Source organism: Furipterus horrens, unplaced genomic scaffold (assembly GCF_987537825.1).
Source record: "Furipterus horrens unplaced genomic scaffold, mFurHor1.1.pri manual_scaffold_9, whole genome shotgun sequence".
Classification (NCBI taxonomy): Eukaryota; Metazoa; Chordata; class Mammalia; order Chiroptera; family Furipteridae; genus Furipterus; species Furipterus horrens.
The window spans coordinates 81,764,374-81,782,585 of record NW_028327179.1 but is presented as its reverse complement, the minus strand read 5'-3'; the positions used below and the strand labels follow the sequence as shown (position 1 = coordinate 81,782,585).

General features: G+C 35.2%; 1 protein-coding gene across 2 annotated transcripts in view; it reads left to right on the top strand.

The window, feature by feature from the left end:
* POT1 (protection of telomeres 1) overlaps nt 1-18,212 on the top strand; it is a 69,440-nt gene that overhangs the window by 7,166 nt on the left and 44,062 nt on the right. The window contains exons 4-6 of one of the 2 annotated variants that reach the window (XM_090286782.1): nt 9,458-9,565; nt 10,262-10,309; nt 11,898-12,012. In XM_090286782.1, the coding sequence (XP_090142908.1) occupies nt 9,458-9,565; nt 10,262-10,309; nt 11,898-12,012 (271 nt within the window). Of the gene's footprint in view, nt 1-9,457; nt 9,566-10,261; nt 10,310-11,897; nt 12,013-18,212 lie in introns of those variants that run through there. The other variant, XM_090286781.1, reaches the window with a different exon arrangement.

Below are 18,212 nucleotides of genomic sequence, written 5' to 3'. Positions count from 1 at the left end.
GAATCTTTTGAAATATTTCTTAAAAACAATACAAAGTATATTTGAGGGAAATATTCTAGGTAGAGTTAGTATGAGATAAATGTATGTGTATTATTTATTTTATATATGTGTGTGTGTATGTGTATTTATCTTACCTAAGTGTATGGATCTCTTTATTTTTTAGTGTTCATTTATTTTTTGTATATTTTATTGATTATGTTGATATAGTAGTCCCAATTTTTTCCCGTTTGCTCCCCTCCGTCCAGTATACCACTTCCTCCAGCAATCCCACCCCCACTTAGTTCATGTCCATGGGTCATGCATATAAGTTCTTTGACTTCACCCTTTCCTATATTAATCTTAACTTCCCCCTGTCTATTTTGTACCAACCAATTATGCTTCTTAATCCCTGCACCATTTCCCCATTTCTCCCCCTTCCCCTCCCAGCTGATAACCCTCCAAATGATCCCCATACCTATGATTCTGTTCTTATTCTGGTTTGCTTAGTTTGGTTTTGTTTTTATTTTTTAGGTTCAGTTGTTGATAGTTGTGAATTTGTTGTCATATTAGGGTTCTTAGTTTTTATCTTTTTCTTAAATAAGTCTCTTTAACGTTTCATATAATAATGGCTTAGTGATGATGAACTCTTCTAGCTTTATCTTGTCTCTGGGAAGCACTTCATCTGCCCTTCCTTTCTAAATGATAGCTTTGCTGGACAGAGTAATCTTGGTGATAAGTCCTTGCTTTTCATCACCTTGAATACTTCTTACCAGTCCCTTCTTGCCTGCAAAGTTTCTTTTGAGAAATCAGATGATAGTCTTATAGGTACCCCTTTGTAGGTAACTCTCTGCTTTTCTCTTGTTGCTTTTAAGATTCTCTCTTTATCTTTTACCTTTGGAATTTCTATTATGATGTGTCTTGGTGTGATCCTCTTTGGGTCTAGCTTGTTTGTGACTCTGTGCTTCCTGGACTTGTATGTCTATTTCGTTCACCAAATTTGGGAAGTTTTTCTTCATTGTTTTTTCACATAAGCTTTCAATTTCCTGCTCTTCCTCTTCTCCTTCTGGCACCCCTATGATTCAGATGTTGGCATGTTTAAAGTTGTCCAAGATGTTCCTAAGCCTCTCCTAATTTTTTTCAGTTCTTGTTTCCTCAGTCTGTACTAGTTGACTTTTTTTCTTCCTGATGTTCCAAATATTGATCTGAACCCCGGTTTCCTTTCCTTCACCATTGGTTTTGTATGGATTTTCCTTCGTTTCATTTAGCACAGCCTTCACTACTTCTTCCCTTATGCGTCTGCTGTACTCAACCATATCTGTCAAGCCTGTGAGCATCTTTATCACCAGTGTTTTGAATTCTGCATCTGTTAGGTTGGCTATCTCCTTGTCCCTTAGTTCTCCCACTGGAATCTTGATCTGTTTCCCCTTTTGGGCCATACTTCTCTGTCTCCTCATCTTGACAGGCTCCTGTGGTTGTTTGCCTCTTTGTCTTAGGTAGAGCTGTTGCTCCTGTTACGTTGTAAGGGACGGAGCCATAGGTATTTGTCAGTATACGGTGACCCGTTTCACCATGTTGTAGTGCTGTATGTGGGGGAGGGGTCAGAGAAGGAACAATGCCACTTGCTCAGCATTTGCCCCTTTTCCAGGCACTTCTCTTACTTCCATATGGGACTGGCACCTCTCTAGCTATTGCCCGGCCATCGTCCCCAGAGTGTGTGGGTCTACAGATGTTCTAGGACTGTGGGAGCCCTTTAAACAAGCAGACTCTGCTGAGGGACCGGCAATTTCTTCTTCCTCCCCAACCCCCACTGGTTTGCACAGTCAGAAGCAATGAGACTTGATTTTCCCTAGCACTGGGGCAGTGAGCTGCGGGGTCTGGTCAAGAGTTGGGAAAGCTCCCCAGGTGTCCCTCCCCACTTTTTAAAATGTGTGCTTGCACTTTCTGCCTGCCTGCCACTGCCGCCGCCATGACACCGTGTCCTCTCTGCCCCAGGTCTGCCTCTCCTACCTGTCTAGATGAGTATTTCTTCTTTATATCTTTGTTTGTTGGAGTTCCATGCAGCTCGATTTTCTGGAATTTCTGGTTATCTCTAGCTTTGAGGTAGATGTATTCCTTCTTAGTTGTGGAGGGAGATGCAGCGTGTCTGTCTAGTCCTCCATCTTTGTCAGAAGTGTCTTGGATCTCTGTTTATCTTACAGTTCCTTCTCATTACTCTTGGGTGTGTCTGACTGCACATGTGTGCACAATCATGTGTGTGTTTGTTTTTGGAAGGTTTATAACTTTCACAGAGTTTCTGACTAGCATGTTCAGATGTTTTGAAGTGGAATAATAAAAAAAGATGATAAATTCTAATTTCTAGTAATTTGAGAAGATTAAAGAATTCTTTCTGTCTTTTGTTTACTTTACATAGCTTAATTTCAAATGGTAAAAAGGCCATACTTAAGGGGCTGTTAGGTAGATTTTGCTTAAGAAATAGGTAGTAGAAAACATTGTTTCTTTTTCAAACATTTATTACAACCAACTTTTGAAATTTAACCAGTTTTTTCAAATCCTTTTCTAAGAATATTTTGTTACTGATCTTTTACGTATTATATGACAAATCTATTTTTCCCTAATCTTTTACCGAGAATATTGTATGTATGAATGTCGTGGATTGCAAAGTGCTTCTACGTTTATCACTTGATAAACATATCAGTAGTAACCTTTAGTTACCCTCTGGTGATCATCCATCAGTACTATTCTGAAGATAACCATTTTAAGCCAAAGCTTGTTATGTAAGTGGAGAAACTACTCGTCTCCATAAATATATTCTTTTTCTGTCTCAGGGAGACATGGTGGGCTTGAATTAGGCCTTGAATATATTTGTCTTTGATTTTGTTCTTGTGTGGTCATAGTTTTGAAACTATTCAAGTATATAGAAGGGTATAACCAAGAAAGCAGGTGTCTCACTCCCCCTGAACTCACTCCCATCACCTAGTCCTGTTGTTAGATAGAACTACTGCTACCTTTTTTGGTATCCTTTCAGCTTTTATAAATATATGTAAAATTTATACTTGATTTATATATGTGGGTATTTATTTATGTATAAGCTTGTATATGTATATTTTTTACCAATTTTATAAAAGGCTTTTATTCACAACATATCTTGGACATCTTGGAGGAGGATTTTAAAAATAAACACATGGTATTATATGTTAGGGATCTGCTTGCTTATATTTTAAATAAATTTACATCTTTATCCTTTAAGATTCTAATATATAATAAATTTTTATTTGAGAAACAGTATAAAACAGAATATAATGAATTAGCAAAACATGTACAGTACATCTGAAAAATATGTGCAGTATATTAGCTATTAGAATTTTACCCAACATGTGAAAACTGTTTTCTTCTATTGAAATTTTTAAAATAGATATTCATTAAAATAGAATAGAACTATACTAACTAAATGGTACTTGTCAGATAATAGAGTATGTTAATAGTGTTAAGTCAAAGTTTCTCCTTTTTAAAATATAATGGTAAGTAGGCTAAGTCACAGTTTACATTTTTTCTGGGTTTAAAATTCACAAATGCTGATGTCATTTCGGAGGTCCTAAATAGGCTATTTACTTTAGAGTTTATAGTATTAAGGTTAAAGATTATTGCAAATCAAAGGTAAAACTTTTTGCACAAAACAGTGAATATTCTATTTCGATTTCTGTACCTTTTCTTGTCATGTGCTTGTTCCCTTAAGGTTAGCTCTGTATTTGAATAGAACAAAACTTCTAAAACATTAAAAAGTAAATTTTAACAATTTTAATTTTTGCTTTGTTGGACTAATGACATATTTTGCTGGAATAGCCATGTTCTAATTGAACCTCCTTCAATATAAGACATTTTTTTCAATTTTAGCTTTCATTTAAAGTAAGTTTTAACATTTAACATGTGGATATAAAGTGTGAGGAAATACTTTTCCAAACTATTTTGAAAGTTTTTAAAAATATTTTATCATGGAACTGTCAAATAGATACCTATTAATTCATTTTTCTCATCCCTGTAAGATTTGGTTTTGAAAGAGGAAGCTGAGTATTGACCATCTTAGAAGTCAGGAGGTCTGGGTTCTTTTTTTGATCTGTGATTAATTAGCTGTATATGACCTTCGGCTATTCATTTATCATCTCTGGCCTTTCTTTTCTGAAAAATGAACGTTCTTTTCAATTTGTACAATGCTAAGGTGTTATGAAGTAATTTTTGTAGTAGGTATACTGCTTATTTTATTTAAGATTTAGTGAAGTTATTCTCTATATTTGTGTTTATATTAATATATTTAGTAATTCATTTGGTTGTCTAAACACTTATTGAATGTTTTCTGTCTTTTATGCTAAATGTGAGAAACATCTTTACTGAATAAGACAGTTATGGACCTTGCCGTTATGGAAGTGTTCAATGGAGACAGTGGGATTAAATAACTATTAGGAAATTATTTTATCCAGAGGTAATACGTAACTAAGATGATTCAGTAGCGGAATGAGAAAAGTAGCAGAAAGGATGAGCACAGAGTTACTGGGAGAGTGGGTTAGTAAGAAGGAATAGCATATTTTGAAGCCCTGAATGAGATCCTGAAATGCTAAAGAAATTATGAGAAGGTGGAATTCCAGAGTGAGTCACATTTTGTGGCTGGTGAGATGGATGGGCATCAGACAATATAGTGACTTGTAGACCATTTAAAGATTTTGGTTTTTGTGATATTACATGTATTACTTCCAATTATGCCCTGTTGTTACATGACTTCAAAAAATGCTAATACTCACTAAATCCATTTTTTACATTACAGAAACATTTTCTGTCAATCATTGCACTATTAGTGATGTCATATTTCTGTACCCTTTCTCTAACAGTGTTTTAAAATATGATAACCCAAGGAGATTTGCAATGTCAATACAGTAAAAATTATTTAATGTATGTTAAAGTCAGAGAAGTGTTTTTCTTTTTGGATCATCAATTGTTTCATATTGTCTGCCATTTTCTTGCTCATTAAGAGTAACAATTGGAGAATTTTTAATATAGTGTATATTAAGAATTAGCAAATTAATACACTGGTCTTGTGGCTCACAGTTTTGTTATTTACCTATTTGTTTTGTTTTTTTTTACTGCTGATTGTATTCTTCATTAGAAGATATTTGCATGTAAAAACCATATTTGTTAGTGTACTAATAAGTTGTCTGATTTTTTTGCCTTTTAATTGTTGAATTTTTCAAGAACACTCATTTATGTTAAAAAGACCTGTACTGATTTCATTCACATTCTCTGAGATTTGTTTGCTGTAGAAGTATTTCTGTTGGCTAAGCTAAATAGGAAAATTTTTATTGACAGGGGCTTACTCTTTCCAAGATGTTGTGACAGGGTAGTACAGAAGCAAAAGGGAAATGACCCATTTGCTGATATCTGAGTATCCTAAGTTAGTTCAGAGTTGAGTTCAACCAGGTATATTTTCACATAATATTCATGCACATATACTAGTAAAGCCTTATTATTGGGTTGGCCAGAAAGTTTGTATGGTTTTTTCCTTAAAATAAGAGACTCATTTTTCATTTTCACCCATAACTATTGATTTGGATATTTTGAGTATGTTGGCTATCCCCTGCTGTTGGCTTCTAGTGGGTAGAAGCTGGGGGTGCTGCTAAACATCTTCTGATGCATAAGACAGCCCCACAGCAAAGAATTATTTGACCAAAATGTCAATAGTACCAAGAAACGTCACAAACCACTTTCCACATATTCGATCAGTCACAGCTCCTGCTCCATACACTGCACAGATCTTTTGTGTGTATGTGTGTGTTTCAATAGCATTTTTGCCTTTCTTTAAATAATAAAGCATAGTACACCAAAAATGTTGTATATCTTCTTCCATCTTCAATATTAAAATGGCTGCACAAAAATTCACCAGTTTTGCTAAGTATTTTTAAATGCACTTTGACATGACAGCTGTCACAATATATCTAACAAAATTGTTTCGAATGAAGTTAAAGACAACTGAGCACTACTAGATCCAGCTTATGGAAAAAATGTGATGGACTCTTTAGCCAGCTCAGTACTTGCTGTAGCACAGTATTTTTCTCAGGCCGGTTTCCTAATACTTTTTTTTTTTCTTTTTTAAGCAGATTGAGAAAACATCTATTCTGATATGGCAGAATATACTCTTAGCATTGAACTGTGTAACTCCCATTCTTGTTTTTAACAGCCTCAGTGTGCTTTCTCAGAAGTTTAGAACTTAGAATAATGCATATTAAATCTAATTTTCAACTAAATCTAATGAGCATTTATAAAAACTAGTACCGCCTATTATATGAGGGAGGACCCCCCAAAACAGGATTATCTCTGGAGACCAGACGCCTTATAGTACAGGCTTCCCCCACTAAGTGAGTATTCTGGGAACCTGTCTATCATTGTATCAGCTGGCATTGCTGTGAGAGGCTGCATTCGGCTTCAGTGAATTTTTTTGAAGATTCTTTCAATGTGCTTGCCCATTTCCTGATGGGTGGTTTACAAGCACACCTGCCCACACCACGCTGAATGTTCAGCGGTTTTTGATCCAAAGCAGCATGACCCCCATGCCCCACCCCTTCTATTTACTTGATCTTGCCCCAAGAAACTTATTTTTGTTTCCCCGGATGAAAAAAGTTCTCAGAGAGAAATGTTTTGTCAATGTGAAAGAGGTGAAACCAAAAACGGCAGAAACACTAAAAGGCATCGAAATCGATGAGTTCAAAACTGTATTTGAGTAGTGGAAAAAATATCTCAATAGGTGTATTGCATCAAATGGAGAATACTCTGAAGGTGACTGAAGTTTAAACATATAAGAATAAATGCACAATTTTTTATAAATAAATTTCTTTTCTTGGGTATACCCCCTTGTATATTTCTTCTGTGTATATGACTTAAAAGCTGTTATGATTTGTAAATTCATGGGAACTGGATTTTAAGAGCCATTTTTTTCCTGTTTTGTTTAGATCTGTGCTTCCATTTATACCAGTATTAATTACTTTATTCAACAGATATTTTTTGAATACTGTGAACAGAACAGAAGCATCTGAAGATCTCTTACAGTAGAGGAAGAAACATTTATAGCCCAGTCTTGAAAAGATAGATAGAGTGAGATATGTGCAAAAGAGAAAAATGCTATTTATTATTAGTGGGGCCTCAGAGTAAGCAAAGAGCACGTGTGGAAAGGCAGTGGGCACATAAGAGAATCTGACGTGTGTAGTATTGAACGGAAGTGTATAGAGGTAAAGCAGGTAAAATTGGCTGGGATGAGGTCACTGAGGGATTTTAATGCAGTTTATGTATAGTCAAATATAAGTTCATTTGTATAAGTACAGTTAATTTTTCCTGTGAATGCTGATGTTTAGCTTTTAGTGATTTATTTCCTTTATTTAAAATGTTTTTTCCATCATAAAAGAAATTCTTATTAAAAAATTTAGATTTTACAGAAAAATGGAAAGAAAAATGTGCATTTGTACTCCTAACACTTGCATTTAATGTATTTCTTTCCATATAATATTTATGCTTAAGACATTTTTAAGTGAAATAGACAATAACATGAGGTAGGTGTTTTTTATATGTGCTTTTAAGAGAATTCAGAATTGATAAGCCAGTGACTCCCCTACTTCTGTTTGTCTTCCTATGTTAGTCTGATTAAACAAGTTGTAATTTTTTACTAAAATCTTAATTTTTCATTGAAATCAGAACATATTAGTCTGAGGTAAATTGAAAGCATTGCACGTTTTTCAGTTTGTAAAAGTAATTCCAGAAGCAATCTTAACGTTTATTTCTCTTTAACATTGCCTAAAACATGGTAGAAACAGAGGGAGAAGTAACATTTTCTTCCATTTAACTGAAGAGCTGTGGTTATTGAGCATTATCAGCACAGCCACAGTTGTGTTGGCAGTCTCACCTGAAGAAAAAAGAATGAAATTTGCAGAGCTAACGTATCTGGATAGGGCCAGAGATTTTAGAGAGGCAATATAAGATCCTTCCATTGACTCAGCCAGTTTATGCCAAACCCAGTAAATACAAAGCAGACCCTGTCATCAAGGTGTTCACAGCCTAGTTAATGGATCTAAATAGTGAATCCTGGGAATTGACACCAGACCCTTATATGGGCAACGCTAAAGTCTTCTGTGCAGAGGACTTCCACTTGGAAGAGATTAAGATTATTGAAGGAAGCTGCCTAAAGCCAAGGAATTTTATGTATTTTAAGATTTGGGTAGTAAAATTAGAATAGCAAGATAATTTTATACACACACACACACACACACATCAGCAGGACAGCGCTTGAGTATGTAGGTATATTTCAGTATTTGGAAAATAAGGAGATTTACCTATAGAATGAGATAGGATTAAATGGGGAATGTCTTCTTACTCTTATAAACCTAAGTAGAAAGGAAAATCTCAGTTTTTATTGGTTTATAAATGAAAATTTCTTATTTATGTCTCATACCCTGAATTCATAGGCATATATATTAGCCCCTGGCTGGTTTGGCTCAGTGGATTGAGCGTCGGCCTGCGAGCTAAGTGTCGCTGGTTCGATCTTCCAGTCAGGGCACATCAGAGAAGGAAAACTCTGACTCCAAAAAACCTCCGCTGCCTTGCGGCATACCTCTTCAGGGGAAAGGCTAAGGGAGTAAACCCCGACAGAAAATCCGGAGCCGGAGTCCCTAAGGCGGTTTGACGTTGCAGTCAACACCGGCAACTCCTGCGGCGCACCTGAAGCCAAGCTGTATTGACTCCGTCTTTCCCTTGGACCCTTCAGCTGCGAAGAGAGGGGGGGTCTGCTGCATGGGCAACAGCAGACCCTCCATATCACCCTGCCCAGGCTCTGTAGCTTCAGCTTCACTGGAGAGGACACTCCAGCGTCATCGCAAGATGTCGATTCAACACGGGAGGAGACAGATACCGTGTCACTCCCGAGTCAGACTGCACAGCCATTCTCGGCGGTGCAGATAGACTCTTAAGAAGCTACACCATCGTCTCTCGAGACGGACGGCTGCCGACGACGACGATATATTAGCTTTGTAACAATGCAGTGTTTTTATTATAAAGAGATATCTTTCTTGATGTGGGCTTTCAGATTGTTTCATTTAAATTTTATACTTAATACAGTTGGATCATCTGTTTCCCTTCATTGTGTTTACTTGTGCAAACATTGACATAAAGTGAGACAAAGATTAATTTTTGAAGTCCCACTAAATTTAAAAAAAAATTTTTTTAATGATTTAGTGTTTTCCTGGTCCCTGAAGTGGGATGTTACACCCATCTGTGGCAGCATTGTTGATATTCTTTTAGAGGGGGTGGTGGGCTCAATCTTTTACTCAGAAAGTATTAAACAAGTTTAGGCTAACCATTTTATAGAAATTATTTTTGTTTTTAACTAATAATTCAGGATTTATATGTCATTCACAGACCTATTTTGATAATTCAAACATTTTTTTAAATGTAGGACAGCATCGTAGTGGCTGGATTTGTTGTTTTGTCTTCATCTACAAGCAGAGATGGTGAACATTGCTTATTTTTGAAAGCTTTTGAGGACTTCAACTCGACTATTTATGTAAGTGTTTAACTTTTAGTCTCTATTCATGTCATGGTTTTAATGCGGTAAGATGATGGAATAGAAGTAGTATTTCTGTAAACCTGCAGATAAATTATTTAGGCTGACTCCAGGGAGAAAAGAAAAATCCCTTCATGATAGTTATCTATTCATGAACATTTTAAAACTCCACAGACACTCCAGACCTACACCCCCAGCCTCTTTTGATGATCTATTTGCTTTCACTTAAATTAATCAAGTGTCCCATTTTAGATTAAACTGATTTCCTCCTATTTTATTCTTTTTGAAAGTGCTCATGCTTTTTCTCTTTACCTTTTCCCTCCTGCACCCTAACCCCTCCACCTTCAACACACACATTTGGAGACTACCTGTTTGAGGAATGCTGTCAGGTAGAGTTGGGTCAAGGCATGTGCTTAAGGCCAGCATCTGCCTGTTTTTTGTTTTTTTTTTTTTTAGCGTGCACAAGGTCTTTATTGGGCTAGGGGTTGTCTTATGATATTAAAATTGATGAATCAGACTGAAGCTTAGCTTAGGTAACTTTGCACATGTCACTCTTAATATGTAAGTCATAATTGTATGCTATTCTTATGAGTCTGACTGTTATACACAGTTGCATGTGTAGTTTTACTACAATTAAAGATCTGTAATCACATTGGAAGTTGTATACAAATAAGCCCTTTCTTTTTTTTTTTCCAGGTTTATGTTAAATCTATAATAGATATTTCTACAGAGTCAATGACTTTGGTAAGATGACATTTAGTTTAATTTAGAATATCTGCGCACCCCTGCACACATACACACATACAGATACACATATATATAATATATATATATATTTGATAGCCCTGGCTGGTGTGGCTCAGTGGATTGAGCGTCGGCCTGCGAGCTAAGTGTCGCTGGTTCGATCTTCCAGTCAGGGCACATCAGAGAAGGAAAACTCTGACTCCAAAAAACCTCCGCTGCCTTGCGGCATACCTCTTCAGGGGAAAGGCTAGGGGAGTAAACCCCGACAGAAAATCCAGAGCCGGAGTCCCTAAGGCGGTTTGACGTTGTAGTCAACACCGGCAACTCCTGCGGCGCACCTGAAGCCAAGCTGTATTGACTCCGTCTTTCCCTTGGATCCTTCAGCTGCGAAGAGAGGGGGGGTCTGCTGCATGGGCAACAGCAGACCCTCCATATCACCCTGCCCAGGCTCTGTAGCTTCAGCTTCACTTCAACACGGGAGGAGACAGATACCGTGTCACTCCCGGGTCGGACTGCACAGCCATTCTCGGCGGTGCAGATAGACTCTTAAGAAGCTACACCATCGTCTCTCGAGACGGACGGCTGCCTACGAAATATTTGATATGTCCATGTGCCTATAAATAAGGCAGAAGTAAATGAAGGAGGCTCTAAACTTAACAAAAATGGTGTTTCAAAAAGCCCAGGTATTCTGAACCATTGGAGTATAACTTAGCTGCTATGCACGCATATATTGGCCTGTTTACATGAAGAGCCAAATTCTAGTTAAGAAGTTGCTTGTTGGCCACTAATTAACAAGCACATTACTTGGATGATCATAATGGTTATGGTCATTGAGCTGTGCTGGCCTTCATTGGTCTCTGCATTAGGGAGATACTTACTAAGATAGCGTATTGGGAGAGTGATGGGACCAGAGGTCTGAACCCTTGTATGGATTGTTTTATGCAGACATATCCTTTCCCTTTTCTTTCCCAAATTATGTACAGTTATTTCAGGAAACTTTTCTCTTATTATCATTTTTAGTGTCTTTGTAGCATTAATAATCAAACTTCATTTTATTTAGGCCTAAAAATACATATAGCAGTACTGGAAAAAAAGGTATGCTTCAAGTCTGAAGTGGTATTACTTGAGGTTAAAAACCAGAACCAGAATCCCTTAAATGTCATTTCTTAGAATTGTTATTTCTAACAATTTGCTATTTCTAATGGGCTTCACAGGGCCATTTTCACATGGACTAAGTCTTCACATGACACATTTACAAAATAATATGACCACAGAGAACATAGATTTTTCTCCCAGCCACCCCATTAAAGAGTAGACTTAAAGTTTATTCTACAATAATGTTGCATATGTATAATTTAATAAAATTTTTGAAAAATATGAATTCAATGAGAACATCTTAGTTATTTCTTTGAAAAATGAATACTCATTTATATAACAACCTTTTAAGCTGTGCATTTCCTTTTTTCAGGCTTCAGCCTCTTTTTAGACACTTAGAAGGAAAAAATTCAGTTAGATAACTCATCTTTGATCATAACATGATCCTAAAATGTAAATACTTAATATTGATATAGTCGCTGTCTTTCTTCAGATTCCAGCAACACGTTATGTATATACACCCCTGAATGAACTCAAGGCTGGCATGATTGTCAATGTCTATGGTGTTGTGAAATTCTTTAAGCCTCCATATTTAAGCAAAGGAACTGGTAAGTAGTAAAACTGACTAAGATTTTAATGGACCGGAGCTGCTTTATTGCTTTCAGGAACACAGCTTCTTCAGTACCCTGTTTTAGAAACTCAGTTCTGATTTACAGTTGCCAGCCAACACTCATGTGTATATTTTTGTTATTTTTATTTATCAAACAAGTATAGTTTTTAGATTCAAAGAATAAATGAAAGAAAGGATGCTAAACAGCAACATGACAACAATGAAAATATTAAGTCTAGAAAACATAAATATATAAACAAATACAGAATACTGTTATACTGTAGCAGTGATATGTAAATCACTTTTAATTCTGGCCTAGCATATAAAAGACAAAAGTATAAAAAGTACTTGTAAACATAGTTAAAAGATACACAATATAAAATGATATAAATTATGGTATCAATAACATAAAGTGTGTGTGGGGGGAGCAAAAGTGTACTTTTTGTATGTGATAGAAGTTTATTTTTTATCAGATTAAGATAGATTGTTACAGCTGTAAGGTTTTATGTAAACTCCTTGCTAACACAAAGAAAATACCTATAGAAGACACACAAAAGAAAATAAGAAAGGAATCAGGCGAAACACAAGAGAAGACCTTACAGGAAACAAAGGGCAAAGAGCTACAAGACAGTAAACAATTAAATTGTCAATAGTCCTTCCCTCTCAATAATTACTCTAAATATAAAAGGATTAAACTACCCAGTCAAAAGACATACTATTTTATATAATAATGTGAGCTTTTAAACAGACTGACTCAAAAAACATGAATTTCTGTTTCTGAGGATTAATAGGCAATACACTTCCCCTTGGTTTAATTCAGTTCAGCTAAATTTAACATTTATTACTCTGTTTAATCTGAAACATAATTTGTAAAGTGCATTATTTTATGTGTCATTAAGAAGAGAAAAATACTTCCAATTAAGCCGTGCTTCACCATCAGTTGTAAGATGTAGCCATATCTCAAAGATGTTAAAATGTGAAACGGTGGTGTTGATGAAATCCTGCCTTTAACTACTGTATGTCAAGAGCTGTGGCTCATGCTGGGAACACTAAGATGTTCTCATTGAATTCATATTTTTAAAAGATTTTATTTATTAAATTATACATATGTAACATTATTGTAGAATAAACTTTAAGTCTGCTCTTTAGTGGAGCAGCTGGGAGAAAAATCTGTGTTTTCTGTGGTCATATTATTTTGTAAATGTGTAATGTGAAGACTTAGTCCATGTGAAAATGGCTCTGTGAAGCCTGTTAGTATAGAGATGAGAAGTTTGATTTAGGTGGCAACTAAGTCTAAAGACCACAAAGGGATGTTTTATTGAAAATCCTTATGATCTCTGTTTTAGCAGGAAGAGAAACAAACATTATGGTCAAAGCAGAGGAATTCTTTTTTAAATATGTAATTCTCACATATTTTCATTTGACTTTACTTTTTCAAAGTCTGTATTCCTTGCCCCACCATATCATTCAACATACATTTTTGCATACTTTCACCTTAGTGGTTTCTTTTCACTATCGGATATTTCCCCCCCTGAATCTTACGTGTGCCCATTCTGGGAACTTGCTGTGAAGATGTGATCACTATGAGTCTCTTCATTTGCAAGTGCTATCTGGGTGGCTTTAACTGGCCTGCCAAATTTAAAATAAGCCTCATTGGTGGTAATAATATCCATCTCCAGCTTGGTAAAAGATATAATTTTTAAACTCTTTTGATATGTTATTATTCTTATCATTAAAATTTTAGTAAGTTAATCAGCAAATATATTATTTTAAAAAGTAAAATAATAGTAATATAGAATGAAATAATAGCTCTTTTTAAAACATTTGATAACTATTAATTTTAACTTATTAGCATAATAATTTTCTCTGACAGTATTCAATCATGTGTATATAATGAAAGCATTAGGGGACTATAATATTTTTTGTATATTCATAATTATATTTTGTGAGATATGTTTAGTTGTATCCAGCTCCTTAAAAAAAAAAGAAAAAAATCATGGTTAGTAATAAGCCATCTGTTGTGACAAAGATGTTTCTCTATTTTTTCTGAGATACTAAATTAAAATTTCATCAGTTTTATCTGAATGTATTCATTGAAACTCTAAAATGTATGATTTAAGAGATAGTAAGATGTCTTTACTACTAGCAAGATGCTAAAGTTTTAAAACTCTCTACCTTATAACTTTAGTTATATATTTATTTCTGTTGATAGAACCCAACCTTCAACATACTGCAGGTAAGTCAGACAGATAGCACTGATTTTTGTGTTCAAGAAAGTATCAGCTTTATTAATATTGCCACTGAGAAGTACCAGAATAAATATATAGGAACAGTCCACAGCTGTGCCTTTTTTATACTACATAATGCAACATTATTTTGTAACAAATGTAAATATTACAAATAGGTGTACATAACTTTTATGTGGAGGAAAATTACCTTTATGCCACTCAAATTTAGATAGACGGAAAAAGTTTATTCTGTTATATATTTTTAGCTAGAATATTTTTTTATTAAAATTTATTTTATCAATGTTAAATTTAATGTGGTAGAGGCAATTTGGTACAATTTAACAGCCTTCATGACAAAATTTTTCTTAAAGACTTTTTTCTCATCCTTAATAATAATGATTACATAGAACCTGTGGCATACTGCTTTATTTCCCAAGCTTTATATTCAGTCTTGGAGAAGTTGTATAGAGTTTATTTTTGCAGAAGTCATATCAGTCCTGTTGTGATAAAATTCATTATGAAAACTGAGAACTTCTCAAAGATATGGAAACTAGGAGAGGCAACCAATTGGTGTTTCTGTCTCACATTGATGTTTCTCTCCCTCTTTTTCTCCCTCCCTTACCCTCTCCTTAAAAACTTTTTTAAAAAAATTTAAAAAACTGGTTTTGATAATGAGTCATCAGGGGCACATAATGTGGCCTCTTTCATATAGGAAGACAAGGTCATTGCTGCCTTCACAGGATTTTGAGATTCTATAGCAATTATCTTCTCTGAAAGCTTCATGTTTACTAATCCTTTGGAGAGCTGTCTAGATAGATTAGGTAGCACATAAAGAAGTTTAATTTTAGCTTTGTCTCAGTTTTTAAAAAATAGCTTAATATTTTTTTAACCTTGAGATACGTTTACTCTTTTCTTATCCTCTGTTCTTGCTAAATAAGATAAAGGTGTGCAGGCCGTAAAACATTCATTCCAAGGTTCGTTAATAGTATGTGTTTCCCACTTGCTTGATTTATATCTTAATGCCTCTTCACTCTGTGAGCAAATGGGAAGAGTAAGTAACCTCATTTGTGCTTGTTCTCCAGTCAAACCTTAGCGCTTGAACATCTCCCATTTTGAACAATCCAGTTCTCAACCAAGCTGTTCATGGAGAAAATGTCTCGGTTCTCAAACAAAACTTTGGTTCTCCCTCCAGCAAACCTTTCATGCCGATACCAGTATGATCAGTCATGTGTCTCTCAGGCAACAAACAAAGGAGGTTTGCTTTTTGAAAAAATCACTTCTCGAACAGCCCTCTGGGAAGAATTAAGTGTAAGAACCGAGGTTCCTCTGTATTTGAGCTCAAAGAAAGGGAGAGAGAGTCAGCATATCTTCATTTCATATCATCAGTTTTTATTGTTTTCTTTTGCTTTTTGTTCTTTCCCCAAATTTTGAGGCCCTAGAGGTCTGAGCCTTTTTGTGCCACATCATCTGTGGCTCCCTGCCTCACCTCAGGAATGCTTTATGTTCCTAAATTATTTGTCTGTCCTACCCTCCATCACATTAAAATTCTGTTTTAGAAAAGCAGTTTGATTAAACTTGAGCAGTTTGGAATGTTACGGTTTTTCTACAAGCAGACCTTTCTTTTGCTGTTCATTATCTTGTGAAAGGATATCTTCTATCTTCCATTTTACCACTTAGTGATCATTATAGTCAAATTTCTTATACTAGTATCCAGCACATTAATCGTCACAGCTATAATCTAATGGGTTGAGACCAGATATGCTGCTTAATATTTTGTGATACATGGGACAGTCTGTCTGCTCCAACAATGAATTATCCAGCCCAATATGTCAGTGCTGCTGAAGCTGAGAAATCCTGCTCTAAAGCATGCTTTATTCAGCCCTACCCCGTCCCAGCCTGCCTCTGTCCCCAATGTGCTCTCAGAGTACCCATTATTGAACTGATCACACTGAGTTAACTACCTGTTTGACCCTAGTTTTTCTCCCTGCTACAGCATCTAGCACAATCCTTAGTATATATCAAGCCTTCAATATTTAATGTGTGAACAAATGATCATTTATCTATTTTTAGAGTTATTTGGATAATTATAGAAAATGTTAAGAAAGACTTAAAATAAGTTGTTACACTAGAAAGTGCAGATTTATCTTGTACTGCTTTATTCTGTTTTGGGGCCAGGTACTCCATCTTTCTTAGGGAAACAAGTTTAATAATCAGAACATTCTGCTGGTTGAATCACATTAACCAATACAAAATTATCTAATTTGTGATAAATTCTGGACCAAAATAAAACTACTGTTTGATCTTTGACTGTAACAGTGTAACTTTTTACTCCCATATTCAGAGAAATAGGGCATACTAAAATTTGGGTAATATTATCTATAAACTATTAATTAAGGGAGAAATGATCTGATGTATGTCTGTATTTAAACTATTTATGTTTAAGTTATACATATTTTTCCAGCATATGGCATTTATTCATTCATACTTCATTCAGTCAATCATGCATTCATACATGCATTCATTTAACCAATATCACTAATATTAGTTGAGCTCCCCTTCTCTACCAGATGGAGACAAAGAGGCCCTGGAGAATTAATGGTGAACAAAACTTAGTCTTTATCATGTGCTTTCAGTGTAGTGGAGGAGATACCAGTCAGTAGTCACATAAAAACAAATTTAAGTTGTCCCTGAAAAATTCTTCTGTGAAGAAGATGTATGTGGTTCAGGTAATTCCACAATAAGGTTTTGAACCAGTTGCTGATGTCAGATCTGTTGAGTGCTGTGAGAGAAGATAAATTGCAATAGGGAGGTCAAAAGGGGAAGATTACTTATAGTTATGGGATCTGAGAAGGCATTGGAGTGTGCGAGGCCTTGACAATTACATGTAATTACAATTACATCTCACTTCTAAGTTTTTAATTTATTATTTAATCTTCACAAAAAACCTTGTGTATTAGATTCATGTAGTTATTCCCATTTTACAATTGAAAAACCTGAGACAGGATTAAGAGGCTTGTTTAAAGTCACAGAAGTGATAAAGCTAGGATTTGCCTTGAATAAATTCAAGCAACATAGTGTATGACGAAAGCATACCCACAGGGCACTGCAGGATTTATACAAAGAATTTGAAGTTCATTTTGTCTGAAATAATAAAGTGCTTGAAGAACAATGGTGGAGAACATACTTGAAGAGATAGATTAGCATCGAGTTGTGTTCAGTCTTATTCCTGGCTCAGTACCTAGGGCTTTATTCTGTGTGCAGTAGAGAAGACCTGGGGATGTTTCAGGAGAAGAATGCAAGACATGGCAGTAGTGTGACAGTATTTCAGGAAAGAAGCGATGGAGACAAAGGAACACTATTAAGAAATTATTACAGTAACCAGATTTCTTTTTTCAAAAAGGACCTGAGCTTGGGCTGTAACATTAAGAGGAAAGAAAGAAAAAGTTGATTGTAAAATAAAATATGGAAGTAGGGTCAGTGGAAGTTAGCAACTGATTGGATTTGCCTATTTTATAAGATACTATATAGCTTAATTTCTGTTTGGAAAAGTTTTTGAAATCCTCAAATGCTTATAAATATAATACTAATCAAGGCAAAGGATATTCAAGTTCTTTTTCCACAGTAGATATGATCTCTGGGTGACTATTGTTTTTTTTCCCACACTAGATATTTATGATCTCTGGGTGATTTAACATGTTAATACTTTTAAACCATAAAGTCTCTAAAGTCACGAAGAAGACTGTCTATGAGGGACTAATTTCACTCCCATTTCCAGCTAGTGATATGTTTTAAAATATAAAATTAAGAATAAAGGGATTTTATAAACAGTACTAAATTGAAGTTGTGTTAACCCTTTTTTCTGTGAAATTTGTATTACCTATATTCTTCAGGTTCATGACCCCCTAAAATTTTAGCTCTTACTAAATTCTGTTATGTCTTTTCGTAGTGATTGTTGTTTACGCTTTACAGG